Here is an 18,775-nt window from a genome sequence, read left to right on the forward strand (position 1 = left end):
ACTGCATAACAACATACGTTGTTCCCTTTGTCATCGGTATGTTACTTGCCCAAGATTCGATCGTCGGTATCTCAATACCTAGTTCAATCTCGTTACCGGCAAGTCTCTTTACTCGTTCTGTAATACATCATCTCGCAACTAACTCATTAGTTACAATGCTTGCAAGGCTTATGTGATGTGCATTACCGAGAGGGCCCAGAGATACCTCTCCGACAATCGGAGTGACAAATCCTAATCTCGAAATACGCCAACCCAAAATGTACCTTTGGAAACACCTGTAGAGCTCCTTTATAATCACCCAGTTACGTTGTGACGTTTGGTAGCACACAAAGTGTTCCTCCGGCAAACGGGAGTTGCATAATCTCATAGTCATAGGAACATGTATAAGTCATGAAGAAAGCAATAGCAACATACTAAACGATCGGGTGCTAAGCTAATGGAATGGGTCATGTCAATCAGATCATTCATCTAATGATGTGATCCCGTTAATCAAATAACAACTCTTTGTCCATGGTTAGGAAACTTAACCATCTTTGATTAACGAGCTAGTCAAGTAGAGGCATACTAGTGACACTCTGTTTGTCTATGTATTCACACATGTATTATGTTTCCGGTTAATACAATTCTAGCATGAATAATAAACATTTATCATGAAATAAGGAAATAAATAATAACTTTATTATTGCCTCTAGGGCATATTTCCTTCAGAAACAGCAGCAGTTTGTTGCACAGAAAATCCGGGGTCTGCAGCAGAAGGATCCACAGCAGCATCCCCCGGTGATCCCGAGGCAGATACCCCGTGATCTGACGAGGAGGCAGGATTTTCTGCGGCCTCAGCATGTGGTGAAGAGGCGCCTACCACCACAGAAGATCCGACCGCAGCAGGAGACCCGCTCCCACCAGGAGTGTCATCATGGGAATCCATCCGGGATCCAGTGCCGGTCAGGTGGTCCACCGCACGGGACCCCGAGCCAGTTGGCTGACGCGGGCGCCGTGCGTACCAGGTGGGTAGATCGGGGAAGCGGCTTGTCAGCTGCCGCATGGAGCGCAGAGATTGGTGCGGGCCATCAGCACCCCCTGATTGGTCGGAGGCGCGCCTCGCTGCTGAGTCACGGCGATCGACACGAGCACTGTCGGGCAGGTCGTTGTCAGGCACAGGTGCAGAGGGCGTCAATCCCAAGGAGGATATGTTCCCCGAGGGCCTGCACATGAAATATGGCTCGTTTGGAGCCGTTTCTTCACCGTTTTCATCACCGTGACCATCATGTGCTTCGCTGCTTTGTCCTACATCATCACATAACTCAAGCAAGCCGTTATGAGGATTAGTTGGCATGTGATCATTACAGTTATCTTCCCCAAGGGCACCTACTAGATGTGATGGCAAAAGGGGAATTTCTTGGCGAAGGAGGGCACCGGCGTTTGGATGTAGATCAGCAAAGGGAAATTTTGTCTCGTCAAAAACGATATCTCTAGAGATATAGACTCGTCCAGTGGAAACATCAAGGAACTTAACTCCTTTATGTTGGGGACTATAGACCAAGAAAACACACTGTTTCGAGCGAAACATAAGTTTATGATTGTTGTAGGGTCTAAGATTTGGCCAACACGCGCAGCCAAAAACACGAAGTGATGTATAATCGGGTTTGGTGTGAAGAAGTCTTTCTACCGGTGTTTCATGATTGATGACACGACTAGGAAGCATGTTGATGATATGAACAGCAGTAAGAAAAGCCTCGTCCCAAAATTTGAGAGGCATGGATGCGCCGGCCAAGAGAGCTAGGCCAACCTCAACAATGTGCCTATGTTTCCTTTCAGCAGATCCATTCTGTTGATGTGCATGAGGACAAGATACTTGGTGAGAGATGACAAGAGTTTGGAAAAATGAGTTCAATTTTTCGTACTCCCCTCCCCAATCAGATTGAACATCAACGATCTTGCTATCAAACTTTCGTTCAACGAGAGCTTGGAAGTTGTGAAAAACTTGAAAAACCTCGGATCTTTTGTTAAGTAAGTAGATCCAAGAATACTTGCTATAGTCATCAATGAAGCTAACATAGTAAGTATGCCTACCAACAGAACTTGGAGCAGGACCCCAAACATCAGAAAAGATAAGTTGCAATGGTTTGGTAGAAATACTCGTGGAAATTGGATAAGGTAATTGATGGCTTTTAGCCTTTTGACAAGAATCACAAATTGTTTCGACATCACGCTCTCCAACATATGGGAGCTTATTCTTCCTAAGAAATCGTTCAACTAAAGAAAAAGATGCATGCCCTAGTCTATCGTGCCACCGTGTCGAGGAGATTTCGGTGACACCATAAGCTTGCTTATTTGCTCTTCTAAACTCCGGAATCAATGGGTAAAGCCCGCGAAGACATCTACCTCGGTAGAGCACCTTCCTCATTGCCTGATCCTTGATCAAAAAGAAAAAAGCGTGAAACTCGAGAAAGACGTGATTGTCAATGGCAATACGATGAACGGAGAGAAGATTTTTAGATGCACTAGGGACATGAAGAATTTTTCTTAGATGAATCTTTCGGTGAGGGGTTTGAAAAACTGAATGACCAACATGTTTAATCCTCATACTTGATCCACCTGCTATGTGTATCTGATCTTGGCCGCGGTACTTCTCCCGCATAGTCACCTTTTCAAGTTCACCGGTGATGTGATTTGTAGAGCCACTATTAACATACCAGTTTGTATCAACCCCGTATGAGGCTTCTGCAGCGCCAGCAACCTTCTCATCTTGCGAGGATTCTCCTTCATCCTCCTCAAACCGGTACCAGCAATCCTTTGCTGAGTGACCGATCTTGCCGCAGATTTGACACTTGACAGCGTCGGGGCGGCTCCTGGAGTTGCTGTGACGGCCCTTGTTGTTGGTGTAGAAGGGCCGCCCACGAGAGGCGTTGTTGCTGGGAGTTGTCGTTGCCGCCGCTGCTTTTGCTCTTTCCCTTGTTGCATGGAGGGCCACGATAGCCGCGCGAGCCACCACGACCACCACGAACAGCGGCGTTGGCGGAGCTCTTGAACCCGGCGTTGTTGCCGGCACCATGGAACAGCGCAATGCGATGATCAAAGTTGCTTACTTGAGCGAACAGATCATCGATCGTGACCGGTTCCTTGCGGGCGACGAGTGCCGACACCAGCAGCTGGTACTCCATATCCAGCCCCGCCAGGATGTAGGAGATGACCTCATCGTCATCCAGTGGCTTGCCGGCGGCCGCCAACTCGTCGGCGAGGGAGCGGATGTGAGCGAAGTAGGTGCCCACCGCTTGCGTGCCCTTCTGCGCGTTGGAGAGGGCGATTCTGATGTTGTTGATGCGAGATCGGGACTGGGACGAGAACATGCTCGCCACAACAGTCCAGAGCTCATGCGCCTTGCGGATCGAGGTCACCTGGACAAGACGAAAGATTGATCAACAGATGGCCAAGTACCTGTTGTTCTTCCCTCACCCAGACTTGATGTAGAGGGTTCGGGACAGCTTCCTCCTTGCCATCTTTGTCCTTGGTGACGAGGAACTTCTCTGGTTCCTTGATGGATCTGTCGACGTAGCAAAAGAGGCCAGCACCGATGAGCTGGGGCGTGATCTGGGTGCTCCATAGGACGTAGTTCGTCCTGGTGAGCTTCTCTGTTACCTGGCCATGGATGGTGGGTACAGGAGCAACGGCGGAAGACGACATGGCTAGAGCTAGGGTTGGATGGATGCTAGATGTTGTGGAAGAGGGAGGCTCTGATTACCATGTGAAGATTGCGGTAAACGTCTTGCCTCGGTGCGAGGGGACGTGGTTCGTGTTTATAGGCAGGGGCGCAGATCCCTGTAGCGCATACATAGTAGATAGAATACATCTTGGAGAGGAAGAAAGAGAGAGATAGAGATAGCCACGGTTAAAGATAACTATCTAGGCTAAACAAACTACCAGAATATCTCCAAGTAATCTATCACGTTACAATGGTGCAATATGCACCAAACTATGTGTTTAACAATCAGTACACTGCAGAATCTCTGACCAGCAACTCAATCGAAATGAAAAGGATGCTTTCATGGTGTAAAGTTCCTGAACGATTATTAACAAAATGTACAAATCCTCTCAGTAAAAGAAGTCACTAACAAGAATGACACCAAATCCAAACTTGGAAGTTAACTATTGATTACATCTGTAAATGGAACGACATGAGTTTATCATTCTCCCTTGGCATAAAAAGATTACATCTTCTACCATATGGTGTAAATGTATAATCAAGACAACTATTGCGAGTATACCTATTTACACAAGGCCACACATAACTATAAGTGAAATCCAAGTTGTCGCTACAAATGTTATCTCGCTGGAAATACAGATGAGCATTTCCAAAAGAAAATCCGTGGAGTTCTACAGCTCATGCCAGTAATATCATCTATACATCAGATGAACTCCTTAGAAAGCTAAGTCCAAGTCCAGGTAGCTTCCACCTCATGCTTCCATCGCTCGAGGGCAACACCTTGTGGTTCTCCTGGAATGCAAAGAGAGCCAATCAAAAATCATCATCCAAGGCAGCAAAACAAACTTGATTTGTGTAAACAGAGCGCATCGATATAAGGGGGTCATTGTTTGCAATGTTCGGAAACTGAAACCAAACCTGGCTTTCGTCCTCGCTAGGCTCAGCTACTGATGCGACCGTTTGAAGAGATACAAGAGGAGACTGCGGCAACTGCAGGAAAGTAACATGCAGCAAGAAATGCATAAATTAGATTCCCGGTGGCAAGAGCTGGAAAGGCAGAGCCTTTTTTTCACCTTAAAAACTTTTAATACGAAAACAAAGGTTAGTCTTATTTACAATTTTGATCTTTTGCTCTGATGAGGATCCTAGAGCTGGAAGGAACGATGAAACCTGAAAATTGAAAACGTCTCTTCAGACTAAGAATCTAGAAGTATGGCAGTTGATGCAGAACCAGTAGCGAATCATGTAAGCAACATGCCACTAAGGAATTGCATAAGCTAGGCCGACGACTTGCCTGACGAATATTGGGATTCTGGCCACTATGTTCTAATTGTTGGCTGAACCCAACCAAGGCTTCAGTTGCACGCACAGTACGATCCTGATACAGGTTTGAAACTAGATAATATCAGGAACATGTAAAGGAAAAACAGAAGGGGAAGGGCGAATAATGGACATGTACTTACCTGGGTGTCCTCGATACCAGACAGCCTTGACCCCTGCAAGATAAATAAGTGCACCCGTGAGTGATATGTAGCTCCAGAGTAAGCAAGTTTTACATGTTTCAGTACAAGGCACGTACCCATATTTCAACCGTACGGCTGACTTCTTGGAGCTCCTTCTGAAAGGCGCTCAGATCCACATGGATCACTGCAACCTACAAGACAGTAAATAAATTTAGTGCAAAACCAAAATGAAATAAATAAAGAATATAGCCAAAAATAATTTAAGTCGAAGATAGACGAGCCCAGATTCCTAATGAATAAATGGAAACTCGAAAACGATCCTTATGATTCTAAAAGAATGAGGGGCAAGGGGATTGATACCGAGAAAGATTTCTTCTTATTACTCCCTCCGTCTGGAAAAGCTTGTCCCTCAAATGGATGTATCTAACACTAACTTGGTGCTAGATACATCCATTTGAGGGACAAGTTTTTCCGGACGGAGGGAGTATAAGACATGATTTGATCTGCATTTTCTTGGTAAAAGAACAATCTTCTTAATCATATGATAAATGGAAAGTTTTCAATTATGATTAAATGGAAAGTGTTCAATTAGAACATGAAAACGTGACTTAGTTGGCCTTAGGGTTCCTTCAAAGGAATTGACCGAGGAGCCGTATGAGGTGAAGATGTCATGTATGGTTCTGTAGAGGTATCGTTGTTTCGTTTCGCCATCCAAAAGTACCAGAAAAGGAAATATTTATGCAGCAGGAATGTTCCAACCTCATCCCTTGTCCCTTCGATAATTTCTTGTGTTTCGTCTAGATTAGCATCGACCCGGTCGATCCTTCCGGAAAGATGTTTCTTAGTAACCTGAAATGGACGTATATGTTCTTCTTCATGTAAGATAAAAAGGTCAAGATGGATGTATAGCATGGTTCGGCACAACAGTCGATGTGCAATATCAGTAAAAAAAAGGACCTTGCCTGTACTGTATTTGAAACACCATCTAACTGTTTTCCAACGACATCACAGGCATCGGCTAGACCGCGCTTCGTCACCCACATCATGTCAGAAATCTTCCAACCCTGTAAATTATCGCGCGAATTTTAGATATATACTAGCATGGTGATAATTAGCAATTCTGGATGACTTCAAAAGCAGAATGACCTGCAACTAGAAGGAAATAATCTAGGATAGTATTACAGCCTCAGTGTTGTGTAGTCTTGGATCGCCTAAAACAATGAGAGTTTACCTTCCACCTGATGTATGTGTAGCCGATAAGCCCAGCAACGACAATTGCTGTTATGGTATAGGAACCAGACCCTACAAAAGAAGAAGGTAACTAAGATATGATAATAATTCACATATTAAATACTTACCAGCTATAGGAATTCACATATTCAGATAAGAATTGTACAAACTAGCTAGAGGGCCAAAATCATATAACCATGTACGACGTCTAAAGGGCATGATGAAAAAACGATAGATCAAATCCAACATAAGACACATTTGCATAATCAATTTGGTTGAGAACCGAGACAAGAAAACAGGCGAGCACTGACCTGATGTGTCGGAGATAACCGTAACATTCTCGTCTCTGCGGCGTACGACTCGCTGTACCTCCTCCTTGATACTGTTGAGCTGAAAATGTTTAGCAGAGTCAAGCAACGCCATTTTAGATCTAAAGTCTGTCAAACCAATCTGGCCGACACGTAAAACAAACATCCACAACAAACAAACCTGTGACGCCAACTGATCGTTGCTGTCATGCTTGCCGGTGTTCTTCACAAACTAGAGGAGGAGACAAACAAAGTTACAAAACTGTCACGCGGCGTGTGTACAATCGAATCAACCCGACTGATCGAGAATAAAGGCACCGAGGCAAGGTAGGTGATGAAAGTAGGTAATTACATGGGCAAGCGTGTCCCCGATGATGGGGACTTTCTTGGCGTCGCCTCCTGTAAGAATAGTGCTGAGATATCCTGCCAAGAGACCGAGAAGAAAGAAAGAAAGTTTTTGCAATCCGTTAGTATGCTTTGCAGAATAATTTGCGGCGTTCCCCTAAATAAAGGCTAATTGCAGATTGTTAAAGAACAGAGGCTGCAATTCTCAATCAAGGGGGGGAGGCTGCAAAAGCTTTGCTTGAAGCAAGTAAGAAGACAGAATTATAGATACAGGGATGGGTTGTGAGCGAGCAGTTGGATTGGATTGGATTATTTGTAGCCATCAAAGTAAACTAGAGTAGGAACCAAAGTGATCCGTTGATCCGTATGTACCCACCCAGCGGGTAGGTAAGCTAAACCCTAGGCAGGAAGCTAGATGTAAGCTAAACCCCAGCATCAGCAGCACATCAGATAGATTCAGAAGGACGCGGCAGTCGCCGGCGGCGACGAGAGAACCGTAGATGCATGGCAGATAGATGTGGACCGAAGCTGAGGGGTGATGAGCACGGGAACTCACCGGAGCCGAGCACGACGGCGATGTTGCCGAGCGCCATGGCGCCGAAAATCCAAGCCGGGCAGCACGGCCGAACGAGCGAGCACCGGAGCTAGCACGTGGCCCTCGACGGCGACGGCGAGATCGGGCGCGCACGTACGGCCGGTGGTGGGCGATTCCGCTCCCTGCTGGTTTATTATTATTCTCTCGCCGTACGTAGTACGTGTCTGTATCGTCTGGCGGCGGTTAAAACCGACCAACGAATAAACGGAAGCAGAATCTCGTTGGATTTAGTTTCTTTCATTCCAATCACACGAGACTCCTTCCTTCCTTTTTCCCGGATTTTCCCTGGCCGTTGGGTTTTAGATGGACGGACGCGCGTGATCCGACGGGCAAAGCGGTAAATTATTATGCCCTTAACTCTTTTCTTTTTTGACAACTATTCGTGTGCCCTAAACTTTTTTTTTTGGACAACTATTCAGGTGGGTGGCCGTTTGGCAAATCGGCTTTGGATTACTTTCAAAAAAAAATCGGCTTTGGATTGAATTAACCAAATTCCGTTGATAACCGGACCTTCTTGGGGAACAAGGCAAGGATTCCCAACAAATACAAATGAACAGCCCGCGTCCAGTGTACCGACACACGCACGCCCCTTATTCTTGGGAGATCAAGGAACGGATGCAGTGTGTTACAGTGAGTTCATTCATGTTCCGACCGATTCAACCATCATTTATCCAAAAGACCGAACTGGTAGAGAAAGGGGGGCGGGCAACATATTTCAACACAGCGACACAAACCAGAGGACCCTGCCTACAAAAGGTACTACTCTCTCCATTGCAAAACTAATAAAGGTCAAACATCGAAAAGCCTGATTTATTTCTGAAGGGCAGAAACATTACGCCTTATATTTTGAAGCGGAGCCTGTATCATCATATCATAAACCGCGGCTACCATTCACAAACAAAAAGCATCATCAACTCCAAACGCCATCCATGCCATGAATGAAAATGCTGCATCTAACTAAAAGCACCCATTATTATCAATACAAACCAAACCCATGGTCCTGGGCAGGTTCAGAGGCAGTAGTAGCTAGTTTCAAAGTTAAGGGCGCGCCTGTTTAGGAGGATCCCGGGGTGGAGGCGCTTGCGGCGGTGGAGGCGGCCGCCTCCTTCTTCTTCAGGTCCTCAAACTTGTCGATGGTGACCTGCAGCTCGTCGGTGCTGCCCACTGCCCACATGGTGTAGTAGTACACCCCAAAGACGAACCCAGTCAGCCCGCCCGCCACCACCACGTTCTTCGTCTTGGGCGCCAGGCTGCCAAACCCTGCCATCGACGACGACGAAGACAACTAGGTTGCTGCTGCTGCAGGACAAAAATGTGGAAAATGTTACATGTAGTTACCAATCCAAGGTGCGAAACACAAAAAATGGTCCTCTCACAACTGAGAGAAAAGTTACGACGCAGCGACAACAAACCAGAGGACCCTGCCTACAAAAGGCACTGCTCTCTCCATTGCAAAACTAATAAAGGTCAAACATCGAAAAGCCTGATTTATTTCTGAGGGGCAGAAACATTACGCCTTATATTTTGAAGTGGAGCCTGTATCATCATATCATAAACCGCGGCTACCATTCACAAACAAAAAGCATCATCAACTCCAAACTCCATCCATGCCATGAATGAAAATGCTGCATCTAACTAAAAGCACGGAGGGGAACTTTTGGTCTATGGGGACATATGCACCCTATATGGGAAAAAAATTAGTAATTCAACAAAAAGTCAAAAATTCCTGAAAATATTTTTGAAATAAACTTGACCTTCTATTGTACTCGTGAAAAATAAAATCCACAAAAAAAATATCCTTTTGACTTCTTTTCAAAAAAGACAAATTTCCGGTCAAAATAGCGTGAATAGTGACCTATAATAGCAAATAAATTTTGTCTTTTTCGCTGTGAAGTCAACATCTTTTTCTTTTTTGTGAAAATTATGTATACTAGTGCGTAAGTAAGTCAACTTTATTCTAAAAATAGTTTCTTAACTATTTTGACTTTTTGTTTAACTATTAAAAATAAATCCCCATATAGGGTACATATGTACCCAGGAACCATTGGGTATTTCCTCTAAAAGCACCCATTATTATTATCAATACAAACCAAACCCATGGTCCTGGGCAGGTTCAGAGGCAGCAGCTAGTTTCAAAGTTAAGGGCGCATTTGTTTATGAGGATCCCGGGGTTGAGGCGCTTGCGGCAGCGGCGGAGGCGGCTGCCTCCTTCTTCTTCAGGTCCTCAAACTTGTCGATGGTGACCTGCAGCTCGTCGGTGCTGCCTACCGCCCACATGGTGTAGTAGTACACCCCGAAGACGAACCCCGTCAGCCCGCCCGCCACCACCACGTTCTTCATCTTGGGTGCCAGGCTGCCAAACCCTGCCATCGACGACAACGACGACTAAGTTGCTGCTGCTGCTGCTGAAGGACAAAAATGTGGAAAATGTTACCATGTAGTTACCAATCCAAGGTGCGGAACATGAAAAATGGTCCTCTGGCAACTCGAGAGACAAGTGACTGGTTCCATGCCGGTATCAAATTCAACGCGGGGCATGGATGTGAAAGTATGTTACTACATGTAGGCACCACTTCAAAATACAGTCTGTACACTTTCAAACTAGGCATTGCGGGGGCAGTTTGAAGATGTAGAGATTTGTGTCATACTACAATCTGACTCCCCTCTGGTGCTTATACAGCCTGGCATTCAGCAGCTTTGCGACAACTGACAATTACTGTCACACCAACAAGAAACATAGGGGTTAATGGCAAGTAGCCTCCCTATCTGAACCAAATACTGTCTGTACATCACAGCACGACCTACTGACGCTTCGTTCAGCCATACAAAGCACTCTAGGAAGCACTAGAACATCGGGCCTGAGCAATCGTCTATGTCTCACAAGGCCTGTCTACCTGGTGCTGGAACTTGTCGGAGACAATGGTGCACTGATCCCAGAAACAGAGACAGAGGGAGGTCCATTCAAACTAAAACCATTGGAAACATGAAGACGCTGTTGGAAAACTATTATCTACAGACATGTGTGAGATATCTTGTGTAATTCTTTTAGGAAACAAACGCAAGGCCCTGCTTAACTCCAAAAAAAAAAAAATTGGGCCTATATAAATCGCTCTGCACAAGTGTTTCAAAGACACACAGCGCAATTTATTTATCTTGGCAGTGCTTACTGGAATTCTGATACAGCCGACGTACTGAAATTAAGGTGTACAAGATTTGGTGTATATGTGTAGTCATAATAGTACTACATGGATTTCTTCCATGGCTGTTTAGCGTCTGTACTCTGTGCAGAACAGGATCAGATCCTTGGGCTGAAATCTCATGGATATACTCAGTCCCCCCACCCCACCCTACCCTGCGAAACTGAAACCTGGTAGATGCGTGATTTCAGGTGGTGGGCTCAGCTCAATTTACTTCCCCCTTCCCTGCTGCTATGGAAGGAAAATAGGGGTTACTGGCGAGTAGCCTCCCGATCTGAACCAAATACTGTCTGTGCATCACAACACGGCCTATTTATCGTGGCAGTGTTTACTCGAATTTTGAAAGTGAACATACTGAATTTTGAAAGTGAACATACTGAAATTAAGTAGTACTCTACTATCCAGAGGTTAGAAGATTTCGTGTGTATATATAGTCATAATAGTATTAGTACTACAGGGAAATCTTCCATGGCTGCTAGTCTGCACTCTGCAGAACAGGACCAGATTCTTGGGCTAAAATCTCATGGATTCATTATTCACATCTGCCGAGCTTTGGCCTTGAGCAGTCCCCCGACCCCACCGTCAACGCTACGAAATCGAAACCTGATAGATACGCGATTTCAGGCGGTGGGCTCAGTTCAACAATTCACTTCCCCCTTCCCTGCTGCGGAGTGCAAGCTACACGAATTAACCATCTACTGCTATGGTTGCGGTTGGATCATAAGACCAGGAATAAATCATGTATCGGCTGAAATTTTCCCTCCCCCTTGGAACATCTCCCAGCGGCCGACCGTGGAGCTCGGCGACGGCAGACGGGCAGAGGGCTTTCTACGGGTGACCCAACACCTGGCGTCCGGAGAGCCTTCGCCGTACACGGGGTCGGGATCGGGACTGGGGGTGCTGAAGAATCCACTCCAGGGGCAAGCGCCCTGGTTCTGCGTTGGGCTAATCGTCGTACTGATGGAAGAAGGGGTGAATCGGGGTGGAGAGGAGAGGGCGTACCTGACTGGTGGGCAGACGAATCGGAGCGTGAAGGCGGCGGCGGGGGGCGACGGCTGACGGCGACGGCGACGGCGGCAGGGCAGGGCAGGAGGAGAAGGAAAGGAATGGAGGAGCAGGGAAGGGGAAAATCGGTCGGTCTTGGTTGGTTTGCTGGGCTGGGCCTCGACTGCTGTGGTGGGCTTCGGTGGCACCCCGCCGACTTCTTCCTCCTCTTGTTTTGGCCCACTGCTAAAATTAAAGGAAAATTTCTTCAAAGCACTTTGAGGGTGCCTTCTCTCACTCAAAAAAAAAAAGGGATGCTTACCCCCAAACGCTTCTCGTGATAATAAATGGAATGAGCCATGTGTGCCACTTGTCTCCATCATAGGTTTTCGGTGAGATTCTTTTTCCTCTGCGGGAAGAGATGTGAGGGCCGCACGTATGCTTTTAACTTTTTGGATTCAATTTTTGGAAATGAAATGTCTCGGACCATGCATCCAAATTGCGAACCATATTCATCGTTGTGTTCTTCCCCGTCAAGATGTTAGGAAATAGATCCATGTTGATAGGTTTAGATGGAATTTTTCGCCTTAATTTTGGAAGCAGACAGGCCGCGTCCATCGGACCCTCTTGCACCCCTCTCCCTCTCTTTCCTCCTCCCACAATACCCTCTCTCCATGATGATACATTGTCTGCTTCCCCACAGAACCTCCACCCCACCCCGACCGGCCACCTCCCTCCGCCTCGTCGAGTCCGCCTCCACACTGGACATGCAACAAATTACCATACAACAAGTTTAACGTTTGAAGACAGGATTTTTTTTTCTATCGAGTGAACGTAAAGATGATTGTGTACATCCTATGATGCAGAGGCCTGGTTTTTTTTATTTGAAGAGGACAGGTGTTTAACCTCCTTTTTGAATATATAAAATAATAAAGCCAAGTTGTATGGGTTCACCATGAGAGAAAAAAAAGCCGTATGGCTAGTGGGAAGGCGGATCCGGTAGTGCAAAGGGAGGTGGCCCTCGGGAGGGGTGATCGGTAGGTCAGCCTACGGGTGGACACGGGCCGTCCATGGTGCCCACTTAAAAGCCCACTTAATTTGCTTTCGTGAACACCCAAAGATGTGGACTACGTGGGCTAATCCCATGGTGCCCACTTATCCAGCTCAGAGAGTCGAAACCAATTTCAATAAAAAAAACACAAGACATATTATCCAAACTAAAACTTAAATTTAATGGCTCAGAGTTGACCGATGGCGATGCATGGGCCCAGAGCACAAAGCCTACATATCACTCACTTGACGTTATGTTTCCTCTCGCACTGTAGCACCTATTTATCTAACCTTTTCTTTTTCCTTCTTTTCTTCTTCCATTTAATTTTTCGTTTTCTTTTGATGTTTTCCTTTTTTATTTATTAACAGAATTAAAATATGTTCATGTAATTTTAAAATTTGTGAATTTGTAAAAAAATTGAGACTATTAAAAATATATGTGCACCTACACGAAAAGGTTCACTAATTTTAAATAATGTGTTTAGATTTAAAAATGCATACATACTTCACGAAAATATCTGTGGTTTAAAATTGGTGGATGAATTTTCAAAAAAGTTCCAAAACCTTGAAAATATTTTGAAATTTTAAAAATGATCTATAGTTTTTGAAAAAATTGTGAATTTAAATAAAAAAAATCTTTAAGAATTTGGAAAAATGTTCATCTAAGGTGCATCATTTCTTGTGGAGATTTGCGCACAATAGTCACCCAATGTATATGAATATTAGTAGAAGGGGTTTAGAGCTTGATACACGGTGTGCTGTTTGCGACCGGTTGTTCGAAGATGGAGGGCATCTTTTTCTTAATTGCAGATGGGTGAAACACATTTGGCGAGCGTTGATGCAGGAAGAGGTGAGAGTGAAATTTTCACAGCAAATTTCCGCAAAGGGAGTAGTATATGCTATTTTGCAACTTTGAGAGGAACGAAGGATGCTTAACATTGCTCTTCTTTGGTCTTGGTGGCACGAGAGAAACCGTGGAAATCATGAAGAACGCAGAGCCACGGTAGAAGAATTTCAATATGCTATTCGTTTTCATGTGAATGAGTGGAATGAGTTCCTGAATAAGAAGCCAGTTTCTCAAGCGAGCATCCATAGTTCTTGGAAGCCACCACCATCAGATTTTGTTAAAATTAATATTGATGGAGCCTTTTCAGAACACAATGAATACAGTGGATGGGGATTAATATGCAGAGGTGCCTCCCATGAAGTCCTTTTTGCTGCAGCGGGCTCATCCCAATCAATTTCCAATGCTTTACATGCTGAGACAGTGGCTCTTTGCACTGCTGTTAAGTGGGCTGTTCAAATGGGGGTGGGCAGAGTATAGTTTGAGACTGATTGTCTAGTGCTACAACAAGCTGTGTCATCGAATATGTACGACTTGTCTTCCCTTGGCCAAATGTTCAAAGAGCTTAAGGCGAATCTTGCCACACAATTTATCCAGGCTATGGTTGTACACACGCCACGTGTTTGTAACAAGCCAGCGCATGTGCTGGCTGCTATTGGTGCGGGTTTAGTTACTGGAGAGTCTAACCAGTGGTTCTCTAACTATCTTGATGATGTACCCCGTGCTGTAACCGGCGATTTAGCCGTGTCTTAATGGAATACGAGTGTTCCATCTAAAAAACGAAGCAAAATTTCCATTCGAAGAAACAAAATGAGAGCTTTTTTTTGCGGGTAGAAGGGGAAAAAATGAGATATCTAGTCCTTTTTTGCACTCATGGAGTCATGTGTTGTTGAGCTGGAATTCTTGCATGTCAGGCCACCTGCGGGATTTATCGGCATCAAGGACCGCATGCGACGTATGCGCAAACTTATATCAGCATAAAGGATCGCCCGTGAAAATCGTTGCCAAAACAACACTCGCGGATGGAGACACGTGGCGGATGCCGCCATGGCGGCAGGCCCTGCCGCAGTTGCATGGGGTGACTAGTTGGGTTGCACATGATTTCTTCGGCTGAGACTCGCCGAAACGAAACGGTTGACTTGCCACCATCTGCAACGGCGGCAGGTCGTGTGTTGTTGCTAACGTGAGAGCGCCTAGGCTAAACAAACCAAACTTTTTCTTCGAAAAGAAGCGAGAAGCAAAACGAAACCCTTGACCTTTCCGTCTTCCTTTTTCTTGCGAGAGTTGTAGGGTTTGCACTCATGACTTCTGAGGGTTTTTTTGAGGGGGTGGCGTCATGGGTTGAGTTTGAGAGAACCTTGAGACAACACTAGTAAGTTGGCCGCCTTGTACAAGTAGCTCACGCCAAAGCGTCATGCTTAAAGCGCGCCAGAGGTCCGCGCGCGAGCGATGACACCTCTGGTCAACGAGGCGGAGCATGCCCAACTCTTCGAGAGGCTAGAGGCAAAGGGCGACGAGGCGCCAGAGCGGCACGACGACAATGTCACTGAGGCATCCATCGTCCACTCTGCCTTGTTCACATTGGACGCCATAGACGACGAGGACAAACCGTTCGTCGTGGGATTCCTTGACCACCTTCATCAGTGAGTAGATTAGGATTATTATTTTAGCTTTTTAGGGTTCTTTTTTCATGTAAAGGTTAATCCAAAAATCAATGAAAATCTGGTGTTCGCTTATACTTGATGACTCCAATTAGATGGCATCCACCCCATTGAGTATTTGAGTGTCCGTGTACACATCCCGACGTCCAGACGTGTCTGTAGACACTTGATGATATCCAGTTGGATCCGATCCGCTCCCTAAGATATCAGAGTTTATGTGGCAGTTCACGCCCAAAATCATTATTTTGACCTTTTGGTCAAAATTTAGCGCGTTATGACCTCGCATCGAAACTTCTTTGGTGACGCCATCCACCGACCACCGTTCGTTGGTTCGTCCTCACGAGAATATGGAACATGGATGGATATGTTGATGTTTGTGTTGTGTGATGTCGGGGATGTTTGGATTTTTACTATGTTTGCCTTACGTTGCCGCATTACTCTTTGCCACATTTGTCACACTTGCCTAACTTGAATTGCTCAAATTGTTAGCCACACTTTGATTTGTCTAAGGGAATCTTGCCACACTTTTTGTGTCTATTACATGTGAAGTTTACTGCTCATAAAAAAATGTTTGCCTCAGGTATTCTAATACCAAACATCCATCTAACTTGATCAAATTTACCTAAAATAAGGTCTGACAAAGCGTGGCAATTTGTGGCTGAAAACCACACAGCCCCGTTGACCACAAATGCCGGTGGCTTTGGCACAGTGGCTATTCGGTGACGGGTAGTTTGGTACCAAGCCCGTACGGGACTGGTTTTAAACCATCGTGGTTAATTCCAGCAATGGGAGTGATGAGGAACCCTGATGGGGATATGGGTCCAGAAACAAACATGATATTTGTGGTCTTTCGAGGCAATTTTTTTTAATCAAGCCCTCCATGTACCTTTGCTGAATCTTAAAAATATGGTTGATCAAATTTGTCTTCTTCTTCATCAATACCACCAATTTACTTACTAAACTAAGGGGATGTTTGTTTCAGAGACTTTTTTGTGTCATAGAGACTTTTTTACCAAACGGGAGGGACTTTTTAGGGACTAAACTAGGCATTTGGGACTAAATGAAGAAGACTCTCAAGGAGAGTCTTTTTGAGACTTTTTCATCAATGCTCCTCCATGCACCCATTGGCCCGCCACCCCATGATGTTGTTTGATTGTTATTTTTCTATATATACTAGTGGCAACATGGTCATTTAATAGCCTCTAGGAAGGGACGACTAGGGACTTTTTAGTCTCTGGAAACAAACAGGGAGGGACTTTTTAGGGACTAGAGACTTTTTAGTTGGGACTAGAAAAAGTACTAGGACTAGAGAACCAAACACCACCTAACCCATACACGAATTCACATCAGCAAAAACAACATTCACTAACATCTAGCTATATAAACTTATCACCTTCTAATTAATTAATTAATTACATGTGGCATCTTGCCGTATAGTATAAATTAAACTAATGGAGATGGGAAGAAAACAGAGAGCAAGCCAAGAAGAGTTGAAGAACGCCATGTCCGCGGACAGACACCATGCGCTCGATCGCCTCACGCCGGCCTTACCTCGCCAGCGCCAGCGGCGTCACCTCGGCGAGAGGCGTGGGCACGGGGCTGGGCAGAGGCGAGGTCCGGCACACCGGGCACGTGGGCCGCTGCCGGAGCCAGGGGTCGACGCACCCGCGGCGGAACAGGTGACCGCAGTCCGGCAGCACCCGGACCATGTCGCTGTCCGCGTACCTCTCCAGGCACACGGCGCAGCACGCCTCCTGCTGCTCCACTGACGCCGGCTTCCTCGCCTCCCTGTAGACCACCGCCGGGTACGCCTCCAGCGTCGCCGCGTCGATGCCGCCGAGCTCGACGTCGTGGCGGGGCGGCGCCGGCGCCGGAACCCCGCGGGCGTCAGCCACCGGCGTGGACGAGGCGCGGGCGCAGCAGAGGTAGACAGCGAAGGCGACGGTGGAGACGACGAGCAGGATGCCGACGGAGACGGCGAGGCCGTAGCCGAACCCGCCGACGCCGCTCGACCCGAACAGGCCGTGCGAGGCGCCGGGCGGCGACGGGCTACCCATCGCTCATGATATGTCCGCAACACCTGGATTTCATGTTCCAGGATGACATGCTATGTCCGCAACACCTGGATTTAGCCATGGTCATTTGTTTTGTACTATATGGCGGGAAATCACTAGTTTTGTTTTGTTGACTGGCTTTCTTTTCTTCTTCTTTTCTTGTGGAAACTGGCTTCAATTACTCCTAGCTGTCCTTTTTAATTTAGATGTATCATGATACATTCATTTTTGTGACAAGTAACTCCGAACGGAGGGAGTAAGATTTATGTAAAGTCAAACTTTGATATGTTTGACTAATTTTGTAAAAAAACAATACTCATAATATTATCATTATATGTCTCATGAATATATTTTCAATACTTTTTAATTTCAGTATAGTAGATGTTGAATTTTTTTCCCATATAAATATGATCAAAATCTACAAATTTTGGGTTCGGATAATATTTATACACAAGAGTAAAAAAGAAAACCGGAGGGAGTACTACTACTAAGGACCAGCGCTGCCCATATTGGCTTGCTAGTATGGCTAGATTTACTGTGGCGTTTGATTGGTTTGAAAAACCTCTGTTTGAATTTGTACCATTTCTCGTAACGGATTTAACTATTTATTTCTAGTGAATAAAGTTTCATGCGTTTGTTCTAGAAAAAAAAAGGATCAGCGCTGCTGCCAAAAGCCAACATGCGTGCAGTGCATGCATGTGAGCACATATGGAATTTTGTGGGCCTCTTGGTAGTACCTGGTCTGGTAGATAGCTATTATACGTGGTGTGTGTCGACCCAACAAGTGAGTTCATGTACCTACCATATACTCCCTTGATTTCTAAATGTATCTTTTTTTAGAGATTCCGCTACAAACTATATATAGATGTATATAAATATATTTTAAAATGTAGTTCATTCATTTTGCCCCGTATGTAGTTCACAATAAAATCTTTAAAACGACTTATATTATTTAGGAACGGAGGGAGTACGTGCGAAGGTAGGCAGACAGGAGGCCGAAAAAGACCTCTCCTTTCTTTTTTGCGAGAAATAAAACGGGACCGTCCGAAGAAACGCCATCACGAGCCCACTCTCTGCTGTGACTCTTGCTGACAGAGTGCGACGTGAAAAACCGAACAATTTGTAGCGAGGGTGCGTGAGATGAATGCGAGCACGCGGGGAGCGTGAGCGGGATCGCCACACGCGGGTTCAGTTCAGGGGGCCTGCCACGGCACTAGTGTGTGAGTACCGCACCCAGGGGAACATCACAGTAGGTAGTATTCCCTCCGTCTCACAAAAAAATAATTATGGAATGGTGTAGGATGCAGAAAATGAAGTATAGAGATGAAATGCATATCGATTAGG

The 18,775-nt window shown here is 45.7% G+C and overlaps 3 protein-coding genes across 3 annotated transcripts; all 3 read right to left on the reverse strand.

Moving 5' to 3' along the window:
* Nucleotides 1-4,131: 4,131 nt before the first annotated feature.
* Nucleotides 4,132-7,862, reverse strand: LOC123185075 (uncharacterized). The gene is made up of 13 exons (XM_044597085.1): nucleotides 7,603-7,862; nucleotides 7,054-7,124; nucleotides 6,883-6,933; nucleotides 6,705-6,783; nucleotides 6,395-6,465; nucleotides 6,126-6,227; nucleotides 5,923-6,012; nucleotides 5,280-5,354; nucleotides 5,164-5,196; nucleotides 4,995-5,078; nucleotides 4,817-4,870; nucleotides 4,619-4,690; nucleotides 4,132-4,492 (listed from the first exon to the last, which is right to left on the reverse strand). Exons 1-13 carry the CDS (start codon nucleotides 7,637-7,639, stop codon nucleotides 4,397-4,399), a joined length of 915 nt encoding a protein of 304 aa, XP_044453020.1. The 5' UTR covers nucleotides 7,640-7,862; the 3' UTR covers nucleotides 4,132-4,396.
* Nucleotides 7,863-9,579: 1,717 nt separating this feature from the next.
* LOC123127309 (uncharacterized) lies at nucleotides 9,580-15,357 on the reverse strand. Its single transcript, XM_044574743.1, has 3 exons — nucleotides 15,326-15,357; nucleotides 11,841-12,088; nucleotides 9,580-10,004 (listed from the first exon to the last, which is right to left on the reverse strand). The coding sequence occupies exons 1-3, from the start codon at nucleotides 15,355-15,357 to the stop codon at nucleotides 9,796-9,798; spliced, it is 489 nt and encodes a 162-aa protein (XP_044430678.1). The 3' UTR covers nucleotides 9,580-9,795.
* Nucleotides 15,358-16,702: 1,345 nt separating this feature from the next.
* On the reverse strand, nucleotides 16,703-17,678 carry LOC123064739 (RING-H2 finger protein ATL70-like). The gene has a single exon (XM_044488168.1). The coding sequence runs from the start codon at nucleotides 17,432-17,434 to the stop codon at nucleotides 16,925-16,927; it is 510 nt and encodes a 169-aa protein (XP_044344103.1). The 5' UTR covers nucleotides 17,435-17,678; the 3' UTR covers nucleotides 16,703-16,924.
* Between the last annotated feature and the right edge of the window lie 1,097 nt (nucleotides 17,679-18,775).

The sequence above is a fragment of the Triticum aestivum genome, chromosome 1A, assembly GCF_018294505.1.
Source record: "Triticum aestivum cultivar Chinese Spring chromosome 1A, IWGSC CS RefSeq v2.1, whole genome shotgun sequence".
Lineage (NCBI taxonomy): Eukaryota > Viridiplantae > Streptophyta > Magnoliopsida > Poales > Poaceae > Triticum > Triticum aestivum.